The 22838-nt window shown below is 33.8% G+C and overlaps 1 protein-coding gene across 3 annotated transcripts in view; it reads left to right on the top strand.

Annotated features, from left to right (window-relative positions):
* Window positions 1–22838, top strand: part of LOC105197942 — a 74639-nt gene that overhangs the window by 46907 nt on the left and 4894 nt on the right. The window contains exons 1-9 of one of the 3 annotated variants that reach the window (XM_039446857.1): window positions 3930–4197; window positions 7521–7613; window positions 17247–17381; window positions 18511–18675; window positions 20663–20797; window positions 21146–21415; window positions 21500–21874; window positions 21971–22393; window positions 22536–22836. In XM_039446857.1, the coding sequence (XP_039302791.1) occupies window positions 4147–4197; window positions 7521–7613; window positions 17247–17381; window positions 18511–18675; window positions 20663–20797; window positions 21146–21415; window positions 21500–21874; window positions 21971–22393; window positions 22536–22836 (1948 nt within the window). In that variant the 5' untranslated portion in view covers window positions 3930–4146. Of the gene's footprint in view, window positions 1–3929; window positions 4198–7520; window positions 7614–11969; window positions 14620–17246; window positions 17382–18510; window positions 18676–20662; window positions 20798–21145; window positions 21416–21499; window positions 21875–21970; window positions 22394–22535; window positions 22837–22838 lie in introns of those variants that run through there. The other 2 variants (XM_011164556.3, XM_039446854.1) reach the window with 2 other exon arrangements.

The following is a 22838-nucleotide window of genomic DNA, read 5'->3' as shown; positions in this document are numbered from 1 at the left end:
TACGGCAAACTAGCCGCCATCTGCACCGTATTAAAAGATGACAGGACATACTCGATCGTCACAAAATAACGTTTTGCACCACATGTTTTTGTATCATATTTTTTAACACATGAAAAATAACATATCACTGTGTTTGAACATTACATAATTGTGTATGCATTTAGGAATTAAATTCCTCAACTTGACATTTCGAATCAGTCGTCAGTGATGAATAGATTTCATTCGATCTTCAAGCTGGCATTTTTTCTCGCGCTTTCACGCCTACGTGAACATTTTTCCGGTGGGAAATTAACGTCCACCGTGAAGTCGTTTCATGCCTCGCCTCTAACAATAGAATCTTATGCGATGCGTTTGGAGCGGCCTATTTACCAATGCAAAGCGCGATGATTTAAGAACATCCTTAAATAATGAACTGCTGACATTTTAACGGTGATACTTTTTGATTGTTCTTTTTGAAATAATCTTTGCTATGAAAACGCGTAATTATTTTACATTTTTATTAAATATAAAACGATGAAGCACCAGTGTTTCTGTTCCTTACATAATGGAGAAGCAAATATGTATTTTTTTTTTTTATATTTGCCGAATTAAACTTGTGAATTTTTCTGAAGCTATAAAAATTTTGTTCAGTGCATTTTGCTGCGCTTTTAAATTTTATTTGCTTAAATTTGAAAACGACGAAAAAAAATAATTAACAGTAACGATAAAACGTATAGCAGAATACTTCTTCAAGGATGAAAAAGTGACATTTTAAAAATGTTAAGTTAAAAAAAATGTTCTTTCCAAAAATACATATTGTAAATGAGATTTACAGCGGTCTTCTTTGTCTTTTAGTTTTCCATGTGGAAAACTGAAAGACATTGTCGTTACCACGATCCACAAGTGGAGGTCTGGAAATCTTCAAACGACCCTTTGCGAGTCCCTTTTGTGCTTGAGAATGTTTTACGCAGATTAAAGTAAACCAATAGTACACACACACACACACACACACACACAGAACCAGGGCGCGCACAAACGGAACGAGTACTTTAAATATTGGCATTTTTTTTACTAATATTACGCACTTCGTGAAAAGTGCTTACGTAAGAATAAATATACAAACTCTTCTTTGTAGATTGTATCTTTGTTTCTACTACATATAAAATTACTTTATTATTTTAATTAATAAACATTTCGATTGCTTATATTGCGTTTTCACATATCGGTCGAAGTTCTCTATTTAATATGATTTATTTTATTATTATTATATGTATTTGTTTATATTTATTGTATTACACTCTTTTCTTACAAAGAATCATTAACATATTTTGATATTTTTGTAAAATTTATTATCTCTTGTTAAATTCTTAAGTCCTGCATGACAATGATCTTACAAAATGGAATTGCTTTCTTATTAATCAAACTTTTATGAGATTCATCTGCTGTATGATTAACAGGATATCGGCGTTTGCTCTTTTCTTTGCATACGCTGGGAATTATTAAGTAACAGTCTAGACGCCATGCAAATCCAATACGTGGGTGTTAAGTAAATCAACTGTGCTCGTACGATTTGCGGTAAAACGTATTATGTAGTTAAACCATAATCGATTCTATTTATCTGGCATGCTGCCAATGACTCACATGAACAACATAAATAACGGTGATTGCGACTCGACCAGAATCTCGTCCTTTTTGAACCTTTACCATCGAGATAAAAAGCTTTACATTTTTACACGCGACGCTGTATCACGCGTTCACCGTGCTCGCGGTTATCACGTATCCCCGCGTTCCCTGCGGGACAGTTTAAGGTATCCATGCGAGCAACGCAACTGCGCTACCGTGGGCCTATATGCACTCTGTTGCAATAACTGGTATCGTAATAACTCCCTGCCTTTCTTGCCATTGTGTTGGCACTCAAAAAAATTCGCACGCGTGTATCGATTGCTATCAAAGGCATGACCATATGCAAGCGCGTTTTGTACTGCAAAAAGAGATTCTCCTGTTGCACTCAACTATTGTATGGCAGCGAGCAACTCATCTGCCAACAGCTGCTCTCGCAGCATTGCAGCTAAAAGCCAGTATTTTTTTGACGAATATTGTAATCGTCTCGACTTTATTCCAGCAGACCATAATATTTTTTTTTGGTAAAATACATACTATTACGAACGAGATGCTACGTAAGTTGTGATATGTGAAATAAACCGACAATTGTGGTGTTACGAGCTTTATTGAGTAAAAGTACAAGGTGTTAGTTAAGGGAGACGTTAACTTAAGGTTAATTTGGATCCAAATTAATCTTCTACTCAACATTAGAGGTGGTCGTTTTGATAAACTATAACCAATGCATGAAGCATTATAAATGTAGAAAATATTGATTAGTTCGATTTCTTACAAAGAGAAAACATCAGGATCGATGAGCAATACAGTAATCTGTTTGATTAATAAACTAATAATATCAAAAATTTGGAAAAGGATCAAACAATAAAAAAAAAGGGTAGACGGTTTATTGATTTATTGAAATACGTGTCGCGACATATAACAATACTTGTTTTCTTTTTTTCTCTGTATAAAGTGAACGTTCTGGAATAAATGTGTGTGCAGTATAAAAAAATATTAATTATATTTATCATATCAGATCAATGAAGAAAGTGGTAATCCATTATCTAAGCGTACAGGAGTACACAGGATATACGCATCTAAATTTATTTAAACCATTTATCATATAATTATAATACATACATCGGAAATCGGACTTAAAGATCCACTAGACCTGAGGGGAAAGAGAGAGTTCCCAAATAGCCGGTTCATTCTTTCCCGAATCAAATTGCGTAACGATCTCTCGTAGCAGCGTAGCGTAACGTAAAACGTTGTCAGTCCCATGACTCCCCCTCCTATCCATCTCATTCGCCATTCCCACTATTTATTTTTTTCTTCGTCCCTTTTTCCCCTACCAATCCCTACCGTCGCACTTTGTGTCCGCTGACTCCCCTTTCCGCTCCTCTGAAAACCTGATTGTCCCCACTCTAAAGTCGCTTATCCTCCCCTCAACCCTCACTGAATAGGCCGACTGACCCCGGGCCTCTCACCCACGCTGTAGCTCGTAGTAAAAATGGCCGACGCTTGTGTAGACTGTAGTAGATGTGTTAGGATCGGATCTTCATGATGTTCTATTTGTAGATATAAATTGTATTAGTTGATAATGTTTACGATCATTTCTACTTATAATATTTTTGTTTATTCCATTTATCTTTTCTCGTAGTAAAAAGTTAATATGTAATTTACATTACAAAAATATAATACAACTAAATTGATATATTATAAATATTTTCTTTAAATGGATACATAAATTTTAAGAGTTTATATAAGAGATCAGAAGTTAAAATTTAATTTTTGTTTTGATTCACATAATCAAATCTTTTGATAATTTAACATTTTTCAAAAATAATTTAATATTTTATTGATGCGACATTTTGTATTTTAATCCCGGAACAATACAGTGGATATGACATACCCAAATGGTTTTTTTTTCGAAGGTTGGCATTTCTATAATTTTGAAGGTTGAGTAATTTACCTGGCACATTTAAATACATTAGGATACGTTTTTTTCTTTAATGAAAAAACGCATACTCTCTTTGTTTTTTTTGCTAACTTTCGGTTGCAGCAATTGGTCGTAAAAGAATGAATTCTAATAAAAACTCACGCATTATGTGCATTATGTGCATACAAAAAAAAAAAATTAAAATTAGTATCTTTGAACGTATTCACGCAAACGGTTTCTCAACACATGCTGAGAAGAGATGCGCCCCTGTAAGGCCCCGAACGTCGTACAACAGCGTACTATACATCGGTCTATAAGTAGGTACCAGAGGGCCCACGACAGCGTTCACCGTCGTTTTCTTACCTGCCCACAAGAATCCCGCGTGGCGCCACTGTCGCTGTTGAAGTCTCCCGGCTCCGTTCGGGCATTGTTGCATCGACGCCCGCTTAAGAGAGTATCCTATGCGATCGCATCGCGTCTTGCGTTTCTTTTATTACTCGAGATTCAGTGCGTAATGTATAGTGTAATTCACAATTGACACGATCGTCGATGAATTTGCGAGTGTTTCACCACGGATTTTCATGAGGAAATAACGGTGACCGCAAATTGGAGCAAGCCGAGCAGCCGCTATGAAGCAGGATCAGAGGCCGCGGAGGCAGGCCCTCTTCCAGATTGCCAAGGTTTGATCTCACGGTTTCTCTTCCCCCTTCTATTTTATTTTATTCAGCATTTATTGATCTCGGTTTACCGTCATTGGAATCGGCTAGTGTCATTAAATGTTGCGGTTCAATATCGTGAGCGATAATGTGTACCGTTATATCTCTTTTATCTCGCGCGGTGAACCTGTTGATTCTTAAAGCATCCGCGGCGTATAAATCATCTTATGTCGATATTCTAGCATTAGGAAGAAAAAACACGAAAACTGTCTAATAATTCATTGTGTTTTTAGTGTTTTAATGATTTAAATTGATATGCTTATATGACATGTTGACAAGTGACATTTAGATCGGTGATGCAAAAGGATGATGTGTAATACTGAAGTGATTATAAAAACGTCATGTATTGATATTGTCAATTATTGTATGAAAAAATTCAAAATATTTATACAACGATTTATGATAACGATAATAATATTGTAATTAAAATATTATTGTTTAATTATAAGTGCTTGAAATTACGTTTTACTGAATTAAACAAGTTTATTTAATTCTCTGCAGTGTGCATTTAATAAATGTTATTTAAATTTCTTGATATTTATTTTGCGATTTGAAATATTGCAAGATAACGCGAATATCTGTACATTGTTACTGCAGGAAGGAGTAAGGTCAGAAGGGCGTGGTTGTATAAAACGGAGGATAATTTATTTATGTAATTTTCTGATGATAGCGTAGCGGCATTCTCCGTTTGTTGCTGTAGAAAATCCCGCGGAATGTACAATGCCTTTTTTTTCTGCTATTAATTAGCCCGACCTAACGCGAAGCGTGCGACTGTAACCTAAAGTACGATGCGGATTTTTTTTCAGTTTATTGGCAAAACGCGGTATAAAACAATTTAATTTCTTTAGATAAGGTCATATATCATAGATTAGCCAAAAAGTTTTTGAATACGGGTTTTCAATCATTTTAAATCAAACATTCTGCCGTTGCTAAGAACGCGGTAAAACGAAATAGCTTGTAGCAGTTTGTTTCTTCTGATATGATTGGTGCAATAGTGGATTTCCACGGTATTGGATTGTAACTAGTTTAAAAGTTACAAGTTAAATAATAAAGTTAAAAAGTTAATAAATTTCAGCTTAACTTAGTTAATTTTAAATAATTTAAATTTGTTTAACGATCCATATTATAATTGTTTTCGGTAATCTAATTAAAAAAAATAGAACAATACAAACAAATTTCTAATTTAATATAAATAATGTTTTTTAAAATTAATTTTTAATTTAACTTAAGTTAGTTTAATCTTAATTTTTAATAGAGTTAGTTTTTGTTCATGTAACTTTTAACGTTACTAAATTAATTTCAAAGTCATTAACTTTAATTTAATTTAGTTGACAAAATATATTAATTTACCCAACCTTGCAGATTCTTTATAAAGTTATAAAATATCATTTATGAAGTCTTGAATCAATTATCGGAGTGCAGAGCAGAACATCAATATTGAACAAATGTCTGTTCTGCGCTGTTTTATATCATCACTATGTGCAGAAGTAGCCCGTATAAGTCTTATAATTGTAGTATCATGGAAAATATCTCGCACGATCGTCACGGAGCAGTAACTAGGTATTTGGAGCACTTTGAAATTCTCATCAGACACAATTCATGCGATCGTTCTTGAATTTTTTCTTAACACGCTTGGGTGAACATTAAATTATGCAAAGAATCACGACGCATATTTTGTGTTTTAGTTACACGTTAATTATATCTACACGCTAATTATCATTGCTTTATGACATATTATCAATAAATAGAAAATAATTAAACAATTCATGCTAATGTAATTAATATCACAATAAATTTTGATTTTTTTTTGTATCTTTTTTTACACCATATAAAAATATTTGATGCACATGATGACAGCACATGGAAAATTATGGATATAAAAGTATTAAAAATTTGATCATATATTTTTATATTGTTTAAACTTTTTCAATATAATTGTATGAGGTTTTACTGAGTTTAATTAGAAATTATTGGCTATACGATATGCTCAATAAATAATCGCTGGATTAATAAGCATTAACAACCGTTACATTCGAGCCTTTCGCAGGCTTCTGCCGTTAATTGGTTCGCGCATTGAGTAGCGAACTAATTAACAGGTATCGAAGTACACTTGAGACGAGTGTGCTTTATGAAATTATAACTTTGCCGTAAATTTGCTGAAGGAAAAAAGTGTAGTGCATAATCATTTACGGTATCTAATAGCTGCAATGAGAAAGCAGTATACGTGCAGTAACAGTAATTTATTTAAAAAGTTTATTAAAGAGAAAGAGAAAAATGGAGGGGGGAGGTACAGAAGGAGAAGTGGAATTTGATTTAACAATTTTATGTTAAAACTAAATAAATTTTAAATTTTTAAAAATTTTTAGACAAAACATATTCTGAATTACGATGGACGTGCTTGATGTGATAATGCAATAAAGATTACTATTATTACTATTATAATTTTGATAAAAAAAATTATTGAAATTATAATAAATATAAATAAAAATAGATTTTTTTTATTAAGTATATAATACTAGACAAAATTTGTTTTATTCCAATAAGATATTTATGTTTTTATTTTAAAAGTATTAATGTAAACTTTGATATAAATATTTAATGAAAATTGTACGGTTATTCAAATGTTAAAGCGGAAAGTTTTACAAAAGAATATAAATTTAACTCTAAAAAGTGTCGAATATTGTTTCGCATCATGACACAAGAAAAGAGGAAATCATGTTCCGCTATGCAGGACATGGGCACGGAAATTGTGATTTACTTTCCCCTGCTATAATAATGCGCTCGCATTGGGTTATTGTCGTATATGGCTACAGATCGATGCCATAAAGGGTTTCGACACATTTACATTTTCATTTGTGTTACGTGTACACCCACGTGTTGCTTTACTTGACTCGGTGTTGTACGCTAATATAGGGGATATGATAAATTCATTCAAAACTGACGTCAAAATTTTTAGTCAAACCACACATAGCAAGTGATAATATGAAAAAAAAACGTAAATAATGTTAAAAACATGTAATAAAATTAAAATAGATGCAGGCGCTATATGTATGTTGGCGTATGTGAATTCTAAAAATTTAAATGATAAATATTATGCAAATATGATAAACGTAAAATTCGAATATAACTGTTAATATATGACAATTATTTTTTTTTGCTGTATTTTTTCTTGATAACATTTACTTCTTATACTTGGGAAAGTATAAGAAATTTTAAGAAGTAAAAAAAAAATAATTAAATAAATTCAAGAAATTATGTCACAAAAATTTTTTAATTTTATTTTTTAGGTCTTGTGGCATCTCGACATTTTTCGACGAAGCTTCAGAGAACTCTCCGGACATGCATGCATGCGAGAATCCTGCATTTTCTGCGCACTTAAGGTAAGTAAACCAAAATTGCGGAAGAAGATAATTTCTCTAATTGCAATCATTTATTCTTTTATATATGATTGAACAAATTTAAAGCATTTTTTTATAAATACGCAAAAAAGTAGTTTATAAAATATGCTCATCATAGCTTTTCTCTTTTTGTTTCCCCTTTTAATTATGTTGATAACAGTACTTGCATGCAACGACAAATGTTCTAAGCTGTTGCTTTTATAATACGTTGCCTTGACACTTTTACGTATCGATGACCTCTGGCGGCTTGACGTTCTTACAAAAGGAAACAGTACTTAGGACAATTTTTATTACGAAGAAGAGATTTTGTTTGTATGAGTATTTTTCCAGATAATTTTTATACACTGTGTAAAAGATTCAATGAGAATCGTCTTTCGAAATGATCCCACGGTAACAGGGTAACAGCGAAAATGGGGTGTGCCTAACAGATAAAAAATCTTGATATTTTACGCGTGAGGGAGCTTATTATTTTCCATTCAACGCTCAAGCTATTCCCGTTGCACGTATATATTAAATCTGTGTGACGCAAACGAAATTTATTCAACCAATAATTACGGTATCAACTTATGTCAATTTTTTCATTATTTACTTGAGTAATTATATAGTTATTATAATAGTAATTATTACATAATAGTATATAATTATAATTACCTTTACTTGAATATATACACCATTTATTTACAAAAACTTTTTTCTTGTTTTTTATATTATTTAGCATATATTTCTAAATTAAATATTAATACTTTATATAATAAATACACGAAATGTTAACAAACTTTAAGAATTTTTATACAATTGTTAATGCTCTTTGATACACGATTATTAATGTACAACAACTTAATATAATACGATTCATTCAGAAATGTTTAACTCTCAAATGAAAGCTATCAATAAGATCTACAGTATATTTCTAATATATAACATATATTTATTTTGCCTTCTTTCTACGCTGTGCGCAAACCGATATAATAGGAGCCTTGACTTTATTTGCTATCGTATTATTTTCTCTGTCATGCTCTTTGTAATCATGTAGAGATAACCATTGTAACGGGATCGATGCTCCACGGACAACGATGCTCTCGGTTTTCGTTCGCGATTGGCGAAGAACACCGCAACTATAATCGCGCGTTGGTCCATCATTGCAAGCGTTGTCTGCTTTTATCGTGGAAGGTCAACTGTTTCATTTACCACGAGAAGGAACTAAGCTTCAAGTTAGATGCGATAGTAACGTCGCGCATTCGAGGCTATTCGAAAAGTAGGTGGAAACGCAAGTTCCTCACCAATCTTCTCACGGGGTTAATTAGTAATCTCGAGAGTTAATTGCTTCAGGTGTAGGGGTACCGGGCGCGCGCGATTCGCAAGAACAATTACCGGTCGGAAGAACGTGTACGCTTCGTTGTTACCAGATTTGTCTTTCAACCGGCGCAATTTTGCCCCAAAATTACTGCAATTCAAAAGTAATTCAGCAAAGCTCATTTTCCTACTCTCTGCAGAGAGTACGTTACTAGATACCTAAACGTTACACAATTTGAGAATATTCATGTGACAATAATTATGTGATTTAAATGCAAATGATAAGTAACAATTTTGTAAGCGTATTTATCTGAATCTTTAGATCAAATGTAAATTGTTTACATTATTATTTATAATTAGACAATTTAATATTAGGTAACGTAATTTCAACTTAGAAACAAAGACGAAGCCCTTGGTATTTGAGATAACAGCTTTGCCAAACGAGTTTGGGTTTTATTGCCTTTCATGTCAGAGCTATCGTACAGGTAACTTTTAGGACCCACCCTTACACATAGGACGAGACCCAAACCTTAACTAGAAATTATATCTCACATAAAAGATCTACCTGTTACTGACTTGGGGAGAAACGTGTTTTCATTTTAGAGTTCATTATTCACCCTGGTCATCTTTCGAAATAAACATTGTAACATTTTTTTCATTATATAAGATTTCTGGAAAATTATATTTATAACGTATAAAAAAATACAAGTAAATTTGTAAATTAATTTTACTTCTACATATTTGTTAATATTACAATAAGTTCATTATTTTAATTATTTTTTAAAATATTAAATTTTAAAAATTTATTATTTTTAGGGGGTAAAGGTTCTTACTTAGTATCGTTTATTATTAAATTGACTTTCAATTTAATAACATAATATTACTATTTCCTGTTTAACTTGGAACTGTGTTTTGAGACCAATAATATAATCGGCGTGCAGTTTCGTGAACTTGAAAAATCATACAATGTAAAATCACACAATAAATATCAGCATTAAAATCTAGTGACCTGTGAGGTATTTTGTTTATGTCGAGTTTTCACATTTCGATCGATGTTCTCTATTCAATTATTTTTTTATTAAATCAAATTTCTACAAATAAAAGTATTAAAAGAAGATTACATTGTTGCATACCAATATGATGATTAATATCTGTATTCGACGAAGAATTTAACCCGTATGAAATTCCTAAGATGATTCATCATGAATGCATTTGGGAGGAAGGAAGGATGGGCGCGAGAATCCTTTGAGAACCCTTTACTATGTGATACAATCTTTTTTGATTTGTCAATTTGTAAGGAATGTCCTAAGTATGTACGTTCTAACAATATGTAAGTCTTGCAATTATCGGTAAATGTGTTTTTTTATCTTACAAATATTTCAACTAATAATACAAGTACTTTCAACGTTTTATTATTGGTGACTGAGACAAGTTACGCTGAATCAGGAAGGGAACAGAATTTTTAATGATGTGCAAACAATATAATTTAGCTTTATGATTATTCAGGAGGCGATAGAGAGTTCCTTCTATAGCATTTCCTGTTTATCTATTTGCATTTTCTGACAAGCCGACGTTAAAAATGTATATAATCGTTGCATTATGAGAATTCAATTCCGATGCAGCTGTGTGATATGAACCGTACAATGTCTTTCATGGCACTGATCATATCGGCAGTACTTACTTCAGTATAATTTTTTCTATGTTTCGTATTCCGAATACAGTTAGTTGTTTGATGACGATGATAACAGATAACTGTGTATACATAATTAGGGAAGTGCTCAATTAAAAGTATTCCTGTCACCAAAGAACAACCGTTATCTTAAAAAAAAAATATGCAATACATTTTTCAATCTTGCTGAAAACGCGATTTGTAACACTTTTTTTGTACGCGCCGCAACGATTTGTGGTTATAGAGACACATTTACAAATTGCCACTTTGGTTACGGACACCTGACATAATTTCCCGCTATTATCGGATCATTTCCGGTCACCACTAATAGTTCCTTTGAACTTGCGTGTCGGAGCACTGGAAGTCAACTCAAACTATTTTGATTCTTGACTTTCCTTTAACAATCTTTTACATTTTATATTTAATTTTATATTTTTTGTTGCTCTTCCTTGTTATTTAAAATTAATGTTGCTAAGCTATTTTCCCGAAGAATATTTGAAACAAACTCAATTGCTGAGATTTCCCATAAGATTGAAAGTGTAGACAGGTAGATTATCATTTAATACTCGTTCAGAGTCAAGTATTTTACAAGCAAACTTAACTACATTTGCATCCTGTCTTGCAAACGAGGGAGGAAATGTTTCAAGTCCTTCTACGTAAGTGACTACCTTTTTTACATGACAGTGCCCACACTTCTTGATTAAATAATGTTGCCAAGATTTAATAGATACAATTTCCTGTTTGATACTGTGTGTGTACGTACTTGGGCACGCATGAAATTAATCCCCCGCAATATGCTATATGAAACATTAAATAAAATATCTTTGTTTTAGTTCGGTACAAGCACACAATCTAATTCATGTATTGGTCTATTTTATAGCGTAAATTGCATGTATTGCGTAATCGTTTACTGTTGTACCATTTACCATGATCTTTTGGTTGCACGCTACTATAATGATTTCTCTCTAAACCAGGGGTGGCCAACTTTTTTGTCCGACGTGATATTTTGGAGATTCGAAATTTTTGGTGTTCGACTTTGTTACAGAATTTGTAAAAAAAGACCAAACTTTTTCCGCTTGCATTGAAAGCAAAAGAACTTTTTCTGCTTGATAAAGTTTATTTCTTTTACTGTGTCTGTTTTATATTTGTTTTAAAGTAAATTATTACAAATTAAAAATATTATAAACATTAATATTTCAAGTAAATTATTACAAATTTGAATGTTTTTATAATAAAAGTCCTTTGAATTTGTTTACTTAATATTAAGCTTTATTGAAAAATTAAGAAAGAATAAATGTTTCAAGTGTGCAAATTTTATGTTTTAAGAAAAATTGTGCGGTGTATCTACAATAAAACGCAGCAAAAGAGCTAAAAAAAAGAGATTTTAATAGAGTATGATTATTATATTAATGTGTCATTTTTGGCATTTTTAAGTTTTCTTCAACAGCGCATATACCTTTAGACGTGGTTAATCACCCCTGATCTAGATCTTTTGAGATAAAAAGTTACATGGTTTTTTTTATCTTCGATACTTTATTATTAAGTAGAAAGGCCTCTTGGTTGTTTTGACCTGAATTTTCCAGACAACGCAATGTCCAAAATGAGGACGTAAAATGATTAAAGATGTTTTCAAACACTATTTCAGAAATGTCTAAAAGATGTTTTAATGATGTCCTTATGATGTTTTAATGATGTCTCAAGTCGTTTTATGTTCCGATTTTGAACATACGTACGGTCTAGATTTGTTTTTCATCGAAAGAACACTTACGTCTTTAGTTCGCGAAGCTAAGCCATGCGAATAGCGGAACAGCTTCGCGTTCAGCTCAGTCATAGCCAAGAAATTAGTGCATTCTACAATACGACATACAATATGATTTACAAGGTAGAAATTAAAAATACTATGCTACGTTGTATAAAAAAATAAATTCACCCTGAATTTTCTCCAATGACAACTAAAAAGAAATCGATATTTTTCGCAAAAGAAACGATTAGATAATTTTATCTTCTTTTGAAAAATGGATTATCCCAATCTTCAAAGAGATACGGTCCTGGTTGGGCTGCTGTGGTGGTTCAGGTAGGTAGGTGAACGTAGGACAGCTAAACGGGTGACGTCATTGACTTCTTGGGTCTATCGAAAGGTGGGATGGAGCGAGAAAGGGGATACTGTATGGCCCCTTAGAAAGAAGAAGAAAACGAAGAGAACGAGAGGAGAGGGTGGGGGATATTCGCCAGCACACCGTGAGTCGCTGGCTTCAGGTACGGGTGCACGACGCCGCGTGCAGGTAGTTCCGTGCTCCTTCTCCTTTCTCCGTGCGAACGTGCTGTTTAAACTGTGAAACTGCTGAAGCTGTGCGAAGGAAAACGTTTTCAGTCTTGTGTGTGTTTCTTGATGCTTCAAAACTGGAGTTTAAAGTGTTCGCAAGGAAAAAATATGCGGGATTGTCTACTTCCGTGATGGTGTTGTAATATTCTTTTACAGGAAGATCAATAAGTGTTGTATGTGTGGTTAGGCAATAATGGTGGATAGCCTGTGTTAGAATCTTGGACATCGAGATACGAAGATATGGAACAGCGATAGTTGCGAAAGGAAGTTGTTCCGCGTCTTTTTGAGAAGCTAACGCGGCAGAAGGAGAGGAGCACGTGGTACATGGAGGTGGAACAAAGTGGTCCACGCCAACATTCGACTCAAATATTAACATCCAATGGAGCAACTTCGTCATCATTTCGAGAAAATGTAAATTTATGCAAAATTATTCTGCACTTGGTCTAAAAAATATGCAGTCTAAAGAAATTCTCATATAATATTCACAAATTATTCATTTTGAAGATCTACCAAGAAGACTTTTTACCGCACGTTCTTTTATATCCTTGCAGCTAATCTTCTCAAGCGATTGTTGTTGCGAATTGGGATAAGTTTTTAAAGAATATTCTTCAGGATCCACCGAAGACTCGCTACTCGGAGTCGAGATGATATTGGAACCGCGAGTTTATCACAATAACGCGAAGTTTGCGAATGGAAAGGATAACTTCGTCAATTAAACGAGTTTACGTTTTTAATCGATCCTACGATTCATCTGGCAACGGGTTCTGCCGGCATATCCGGTATATGCAATTGCTGGATACGATTCTTCCTTCGTTCTTTATGAAGAAACATCTGCCTCTCTGATTCTCGCCTGCTGCTTGCTCATCGTCAACCTTCGCATCTCCTTTTTTTTATATTCTTAAACATTCTCTTATCTGATGCATCGTGATTGCAGCGTTATTTAAAGTTATATCATAAAGTAACGTTTGCAGCATTTATCGCATTGCGATATCATACAGCAATCTCGAAAATGAAAGAGCAAGAACATTTTGAAGATACGAGAAGGATCGTAAAAAACGGTCGACACTAATTTTTATCTTTAATGAAACTCAGCACGAGGGCTCAAACGGAAGAGATAGCGGTATACGTTATCGCCTAAAAAGCAAGAAGATCGACAAAGGGAAAATATAGCGTTAAGTTACAGGGCAAATATACCAAATGATATTATCAAGCGAGCAAGTAAAGTGTCGCGTGTAGACATTGCAAACAACGCTGTCGCACTGAGAATCCGTCATGAGGAGTTTTTTACCCAGTTCGCATTTGTCTTTATTCGGCTTGGAAGATATACCATTTTGCACTTGCGATATTTTTTATTTCCATTTCGGAGCGCATCGACGTTCGAAGGAATTAATAAATCCATTATGCAGTACAAATTTGAAAGTATGAAGATGAATCATAGTGTGCAATAAAAACAATGAAATTTACATAATTGACTTGAGTGTACGGAAGATGTAAAAATGTTAAAGTGGATAAAGGTTCGTCAGAATGGGTCGGCGACGATATCCGTGCCAACGACATCCCCGCCGTCACCCAAGTCTCATCAGGAAATTAAGAGCGATGAGACAAGAGTTAAGATGGAAGATAAAATCAAAGAAGAAGGAGAAGACAGTGGTATGGAGAAAGAAGACTCCGTCTGCAATATCGAGCTGAACGATTTGAAAAAAGTACGCTTATACTTAATTGATCTCTTCACAGTTTAGAGAGCCGCGTTAGAGCTCTTTGCGAATCGTCCTCTTAATAGCAAGAGTGCTAATTAATCTGGTTACAATGAATAACCGATAATGAATTTAGTCATTAAACTAATTACCTTAAGACAATCCACACGCGTATGGTTTCTCTTAAATTACTATAGACCGTGGCTTGAGAACGTTTGATCGTGCGAAGGTCTCTATAGAAACATGTGTAGTTACAATTTTTACTCTCTCTTTTCTCTACGCGAAGGCAGATGAACATCATAGATTATTAATTCTGAAAGTTATTTTCTATTGTTTTAACAGCCATCTTTTCTGCACGATAAACAATATCTCGAAATGCTCCATTAAGTTTCGAGAAATAGGCGGTCAACATTAATAACCGATAACACCGCTTTTGTTCGACGATCACACTTGATCTAACACAATATCTGATACGTACGCTAAAACCGGCCGGTTTCTTCTGTACCGGGCGACAAACCTGTCTCCGAACAGGTGCCACGTTCTCTTCTTCCTGATGCACATGGACACCGTTACCATCATCGCTTTTACGCCGACCGGGACTCGTACCACATCTGTCACTACCATCATTACCAGTAGACAGTTAGTACACGACATGCAGTAACTTTCATTGAGGAATTTCACTTCAGACACAAATCGACGTAGTAGCGTACTAGATTGCCACTCAGACGCAACAGACATAACAGACAGAATGACTAGCACGAATTCCGACTGAATCATTGACATTCATCAGAAAATCTTAGAAATCAGTTCTGCCTTATTATTCTATTACTTCATTGATTTGACATATTTTTTGATAAAATATTTATCAGATTTTTTGCAAGTCGCAAGAAACCAAATTTGTAATCTACAACTTGATGCATTTTGAGTTTCTTCAGTTTTTCTACTTCCTTTTACATCCGACATTTTTGTCGAAATGCCGCGTTAGGCAAGTACCTTGAAGCGCAGCACTGACTTTCTACATGTAAGATGTAATCGCCACTTACTAATCGCGGGGGAGGGGAGGATTACGTTACGAAACCTATTAGAATCCGGCTGCTGCTGATAGGTCGCAAATTACGACCGGTCCGGTACTTTTATTTGACCTCTGCCATGTATCATTGCGGTGGCATACGGCGACCGATGTAGTAAAAATCGAGATAAAGTATGGTCGATGTCCTACCACGTATTCCGTCGACTCGGGAACTCTTCACTCACCATCTCCCTGTTGCAAAATCGCTTGCGTTTCACAAAATTATCTATGCACCGTGATTATCCAGTAGATATGTTGATTAGGGAAATGAAAGAAACGGAGCAATGCGGTAGGTTTAGCGTTACAACGCGATTTTATCACAGAACCAACGGCTTTATTGGCGGTGACGTAATGTTTAACGTAACTCTGTGCAAGAAAATTTAAGTTTATTTCTTTCTTCTTTGTCTATTTACGAAATGTTTACCAAAGTCTGTAATTATCTACATTTTTATTATCTATATTTTCATTGAAGATTTTCACTTGTTCGTTCATAGCAGTTTACGACTTTAATAATGAATTTTTCATAGCTGTGCAGCTGCAATTTTATTTCATTTCATCATTGTAAAAAATTTATGTTATGTTTACCACAGTTACAATTTAAAAAAATGTTTACCGAATGAAGAATATTTTACAACTTAAATGTATTATTATGTCGAAACATCTTAAATATTAATTGTTATAATAGAATTAAGACTCGGTGTTCTCAACGCTCAGGCTCGTTAAGCTTAGACTAAAACCGACCTCTTCATCTTACATAATATGATGAAAATTTATTCCACCTGTTGATTCCATTACATTTTCATATTCTGAACTTGTTCGTCACGGAACTCTCTTTTATATCAGAATGTCAAACTTAATAAATACGAGATATTGATAGTTAAATGAGTTTAGCTAATGAATCTCTGATCTTTATTTGATCTAAAAGGGAGCTAAATATTAATGAATTATAACAAATTTTACATTACTTACTTTGTTATATACATTGAGAGAAAAAATATCTTAAAACAAAAAAAATATTTAACGAAATAGTCCAAATAACTTATTTACTTAGCCACGTTAAAAATGTTTTAATTAAAATGTTTATGTAAATAAAATAAAATGAATGAGGTAATTTTTAATTAGTAGTAATTTTTTCTTACAGTTTTAGAAAATATTTATTGTTAGACTATTTTTATCCGAGATAATCAGATTTTTTATTGTAAAAAAACTATTTAATTAAGTTTAATATTATTAGCTTATTTGTAAAATTATTTAAACGTAAGTAATATAAAAATTATATGCGTAAGATGATTTGTCTATTTACTTAAAAGAGAATATTTTTCCGTAAATAAAACAAACAATTATTTACATCAAAAGATATGGTTTTAAGAAAATGTCCTTTTTTTATTAAAAAAAAAAATGTTCTCTGTGTGTATATACAGGAATAGAATTATATTTTTAACAATATGTCCTCACTCGACCTGTATTACGCTTACCTTAATATTTATTGTTTGCGGATCTCGTCGATGCGACGAGATCTCGTTTGGTAGCTCGCGCATTAAATCCTCGTCACATTATCTTGTTTCAGGACCTGTTCTCGCAGCTGCAGTTTTCGCAAGAGAGTGCTCTGCCGCCCGACACATTACGCCGTGCGTTGGCCGAGAGCTTTCTCGATCAGCAGAGGTTTCAGCTTGGTTTTATGGACGACGCGGCAGAATGTTTCGTAAGTGCCGATCATTTCCAGATGCCAGGTGCATTACTTTTGATCGAAACAGCGAGATATTGATACGTGTAACGCAATTCGCGAATTGGCAATCGATCTAAACGTATTAAAGCGCGCTTGCGTTACTAAAATACACTTTTTTTTCATCGCTTTCGTCAGCTCGCGTTCTCGATTAGTAAAACGATTTTTATGATCGGTTATATTCATAATTGATTCTTATTTCAAAATCTCAGAACGTCAGAAGTAATGACTTGAAGTACTAATACGGTTCGCGATTGGTTTGTCACATCTTAAAACAATACTCAAAACGGTCTTGAATAAGAATCTATGAACACCGAGCTTTTCTGTAATTGAATTTTGAAACTTACATTAGAGAAATGCGAAATAGATAAATACATATTTTCCTCTGCAATTGAGAAAAATTTATATTATATATATTCAAATAATGAAACTTTCTTGCTAATAACATAGAAAGTATCATGGCATGAAAGGCCTAGATACTAAGTGCAATAGAATTAAGTCAAATCGAGGTCTCTCCCTCGGGATTTTCTCTCGCTCTTAGGTGCAGGCAGAAACTCACCATTTTCATTATCGAATATTTTGAGGCTGATCGAATGTTTCTAATGATACCTAGTTATAGAGATTGGACTAAGCAATAATAATCTTAGCTGAGCCTTGCAAATATCGTCGGTATACTACTTTCTCGTTTGCACAACAGTCACGTTGGACACTAGTATACTCGTATGTATGTCAACACTAGCCGGCTGAATAATATCAATGCAAGCTGGTACCCACACAGGGAAAACGTACAATAGATGCAAGGACAGTAACATAATCGTGGCATACCGTTATTGTGCATATTCTCAAATGCAAGAGATTTTTATCTAATAGTATTTGCTGGCTAGCGTACCTTTATTACGCATTAAATTGAACGTGCGAGGATGACGACCATACATTGTTTTAATAACAAAATTATATACTTTATTTTTATAAAAAATATCGGTGATAAGTATACCTTTGCTTTATGTACATTCAACTTGGCCTTGTATCTAGAGACAGGCTGCGAATTGCGACAGAAAACATGAAGGAATGTGCGCTGGCTATCATAAAATTTTTTTTCCAATTTCAGGAAAACATTCTCTTACGTATACATCTTCACATCGCAAGTGGCGAGGCTGAAGATATGTGCAGCGCAAGGCATTGTGTGCCGCATCAGAAATTTGCCATGACGCTTGTCGAGCAAAGCGTTTGTGGGGCTTGCGGTGCAACGTCGGAGCCATTGCCTTTTACTCAGGTTCGTGTAATTAATGCGTACAATTTTCTCATTGCACTTCACATTGCTTATCAAACATTGCTGTAATATTACATATGAGGAAAGAGAAGTTATTGCGTTAAAAAAATGTAAAAATAGTGTCTTTCAATTCATTGCCTGAATGACTTATTATTTGCTAACTTTTAGAAATTTATTATTAAGTTATAGACACACACACACATATAGAAATGTATTTATTCTTTCTCTTTGCATTCATTTATGTGCAACAGTTTCGAGAATACATAAAAATAAAACAGGAAAAAATTTTCAGTTCTAAAGTAAAACTCCAAATTTTTGATCGTACCTGTGGAGTGATTTTCCAACTTTTTGTTCTGTTTACGTTTTCATATATAGTTTCGGAGCATAGTATTTATTAGAGATATTTACCTGAGATACATAAAACCTTCTTTGTGTCCTTCCTCTTTCTGTAGCCATCTGCCTCTTTGCTCACAATGTTACGTTCTATCCTACCTACCTAAGTATTTAGTATTTTTCTTCTCACGTTTTATTTTTGCAGTAAAGATTTAGAATTTGTTAGTGAAAGATAAACGTTAGTACAAAAATATTTTTTAATCAAATAGAAAGATAATTTTTAAATAATTTATTTTGATTAAAAGATATTTTTTTTATTTTTCTCTTTTATGAGTTATTTTTTATTCTTATTTATTTTAGCATAATAAAATACAAAATTCCTTCTCAAATTATGCTATATCTTCAACATCAATCTTATTAAAAAAATACAAATCATATGAATTTACACAACTATGAAAATAAAGAGCTCTTTTGTATTTAGAAAAATTTTATTTTAAACTTTTGTTTTGCAATTTTTCCGTTGCGTAGTAATTACATAACGAATAGTCATAAAATAAATGTTATATATAATTGTTATATAATATAAATACTAAGTATATGCTCTAATAATTTATATATGGAATAGTGTCGAAAGCGGACTTAGTTTGATTTTATTTATTGATGTACGTATTTGCGCATTAACATCTGTTGCCTAATTATTTTATTAAATCTTATTTTAATTAAATATCAATATTCTATTATAATATATTATAATATATAATCTGCCAACAAGATATATTCTAATTTGTCTGTGAGTATTCCTTTGTAATCCTTTTGCAACTTGAATAACGTATATCACGCAAACGGAAGAGAGCAGGATAATGCCACATATAGTGCTCAGCATCTCGTGGGTGGAGTTGGTTTTCCTTGGCGTGTTCACGCTCGGGCATCGTTGACCAGCGAACCGTAAAAAGCATGAAACTAGTTGCTGTTATTCACTAAGTAGAATGTTTGCAGTATACAGGCAGTTCAGTAACAGTTTCGATCAGGGTATTGCAATAGATAAACATTAATTGCATCCGCATTAAATTTGTGGTAAAAAATCTGCAAATATGACGAGCAAAATGATGATACAAATTAAGATTGTTTTTTAAATTATTTAAATTTGCGTCTAGTAATTTCTTCGATACTTTTGTTTTATTTCTATTTAACCAAGTGTAATAGATAAATGGTTTTATTATTTTATTATGATTATTTATAAAATTATTGCGAAAAGCAGATTTGCTGTCAAATTTAATTTTACAAATCTTTTCAATCATTTTATATCATAGGCTGTAGTTTTATTAGATTCCTATTTTACAAATATTAAACATGACAGATTATATATTAAATTTGTTGTTTTACTGTAGCAAAGTTTATTGAAAATATTTTGCAATCTGTGTGTGTCTTTTTTTCACGATTTTGATTTGATAATTTACATATATTATGGCTTTTATTGTTTCTCATTTACCAAAAATATTTGAGCTTCTAACTTTCTGGCTTTTGATTATTATTACATGACATATAATTGTTTTGTCTTTGCATATTTTATAAATATTTTTTGAATGTACTTCTTTGTACATACCTATTTATTAAATGAAAAAAGAAATATGTACTATTGTCTCTATTTCTTTTGCAGATGGTTCATTACGTGTCTGCCTCAGCCTTGACATCTCAAGCTCATCAAACGCCATTAAATTCTAGAAATAATCCGGATCTCTTCGGACAACTTCTCCGAAGAGCTGGCGGAATGGGTGACATCCGTGACTGTCCGGTGAGCAAGGCTAAGCGATATTTCATAAATCTTTGATCAAATCGTGACTAACTCTTTAAGTCTAGCACGTTCTCTTGCGTTATATTCATCAGTTTCGTGGTAGTCCACTCATAACATTGGATTTGAAATAAGATTATGTAGGCCTGACTCGGTCAAATACAAGTTTTATGAATACATTCTTTCTACGAATTTACAGCCGGTCCTAAACTTTCTCTCGAAAATAGGACACCAAGTTGATCAAAATGTGGTCATGAAATTATTATTCTTGTTGTTGAAAATTTGATAGTAATATTATAGATTTAATAGTTATAAAAATAAAAAATATGTTTTTTTATTTCTCATATTCAGAGTTCTTGCGGTGCGAAAATTCAAATATGTCGAACCTTGATGAATCGGCCGGAAATAGTTTCCGTTGGCGTCGTCTGGGATAGCGAACGACCATCATTGGAGCATATCATGGATGTTTTTGCGACCGTGGGCACGTCCCTTCGGCTTAGTGACGTCTTCCACAGCGTGATAGATTCTCGATGGGGTGCCAATACCGTGCATAATCTTGTAGGAGTGGTTACCTATTACGGAAAACATTATTCTACGTTCTTCTTCCACACGAAGTTGAAGGTCAGTGTTGCCTTCGTATCAACAGGTAGTTTTAACTACAGCGGTTGAGTTTATCATCAATCTGATGATAAAATGAATCTTTAGGTGTGGATCTACTTCGACGATGCCACTGTCAAGGAAATTGGACCGCGGTGGGATCAAGTCGTGGAAAAGTGTAGAAGAGGTCGTTATCAGCCTTTGCTACTCCTATACGCGACGCCTGCCGGTACACCTGTTAATACTGAGAACGCTCCAAAGACTATTATTCCTTTTCCGAATAACAATGGCCTAAAGACACCCCCAAAGAACAGCGTGCGCCGTTCAATTACGCCTAGTCCTGAAAAGCCATCCATCAATAGCACTGCCAGACGTGCCATCACACCTAATCCTGACAGTCCACCGCACCACTACACTCAACGAAGCGTTTATAGTGATTACCAGAATCTCACCGACATCCAAAATAATATATTTGGCAATCAGGTACGTTATGATCAATATTTATAAATCTTTTACATAGATTTTTTTGAAGCGTACCAATAGATGTAAATTTTTTAATATAAAAATAATATTATACAGGGCGTAGACGCAGTTGATGGTGACATAGAATCGAAGTATATTAGCCGTCGCGCTGTGGAAAATGTAATGCAACAACAGAAAAAACAGCAGATGCAGTTGACACGTAGCTTAAGCGTCGGATCGGCGCCTCAAGATGGTATCAGTATCCCTGACCATATGAATGTGCCTCGAAGACGGGATTCTGGTAACTGGTCCGGTGATCGAAACAGCGCGTCGTCGAGTTCGTCGACTACGATGGACAATACGTACTTGTATATTGTTAATAAAATGCAAAGAAACTCGGGTGTACCTAAAAGCCCTATCAGCAAATCTGGGGAACTCTCGAGCAGCAGCAGCGGTCATTACGACGCTGGTTACGATTCCTATTCTTTGTCCTCCACCGATAGTCTTCCACTTCAGCAAGGTTTAAAACACAATTTGCAGGTAAATAAAAGTTGTTGACAAAATTGAAAACAAGAAAAGAGAATAAGTCAAGAGTTTAGACTGTGTAAACATTTAAATTTCTAAATTGTTAGTTACAAGATTCGTGCGTACATTTTCGTAATTTGAATATCATCTCTTATAGCTTGCTCAAATACCTGAAGGTTATCAACCTTCTTCCGGCGATGATTGCGAACGGTTATGCAAAGAAACGGATGCTTTGCTGGATAAATCTCGTGCCGCCGAAGATGCTGGCGATCTTAACACGGCCGTTGCATTGTGCAATGCCGCCAGCAATAAAGCTAGAGCAGCGATGGACGCTCCGTACAATAATCCTCACACAATCACGATAGCAAGAATGAAACACAATACTTGCGTCATGAGAACAAGGAGTTTGCATAGGCGAATGCTGCAAGAACAAGTTGCCGTTAACGGTGACAAAGAAGGT

Source organism: Solenopsis invicta, chromosome 1 (genome assembly GCF_016802725.1).
Source record: "Solenopsis invicta isolate M01_SB chromosome 1, UNIL_Sinv_3.0, whole genome shotgun sequence".
In the NCBI taxonomy this organism is placed as follows: domain Eukaryota; kingdom Metazoa; phylum Arthropoda; class Insecta; order Hymenoptera; family Formicidae; genus Solenopsis; species Solenopsis invicta.
This window is presented reverse-complemented; position numbering and strand designations above follow the sequence as displayed.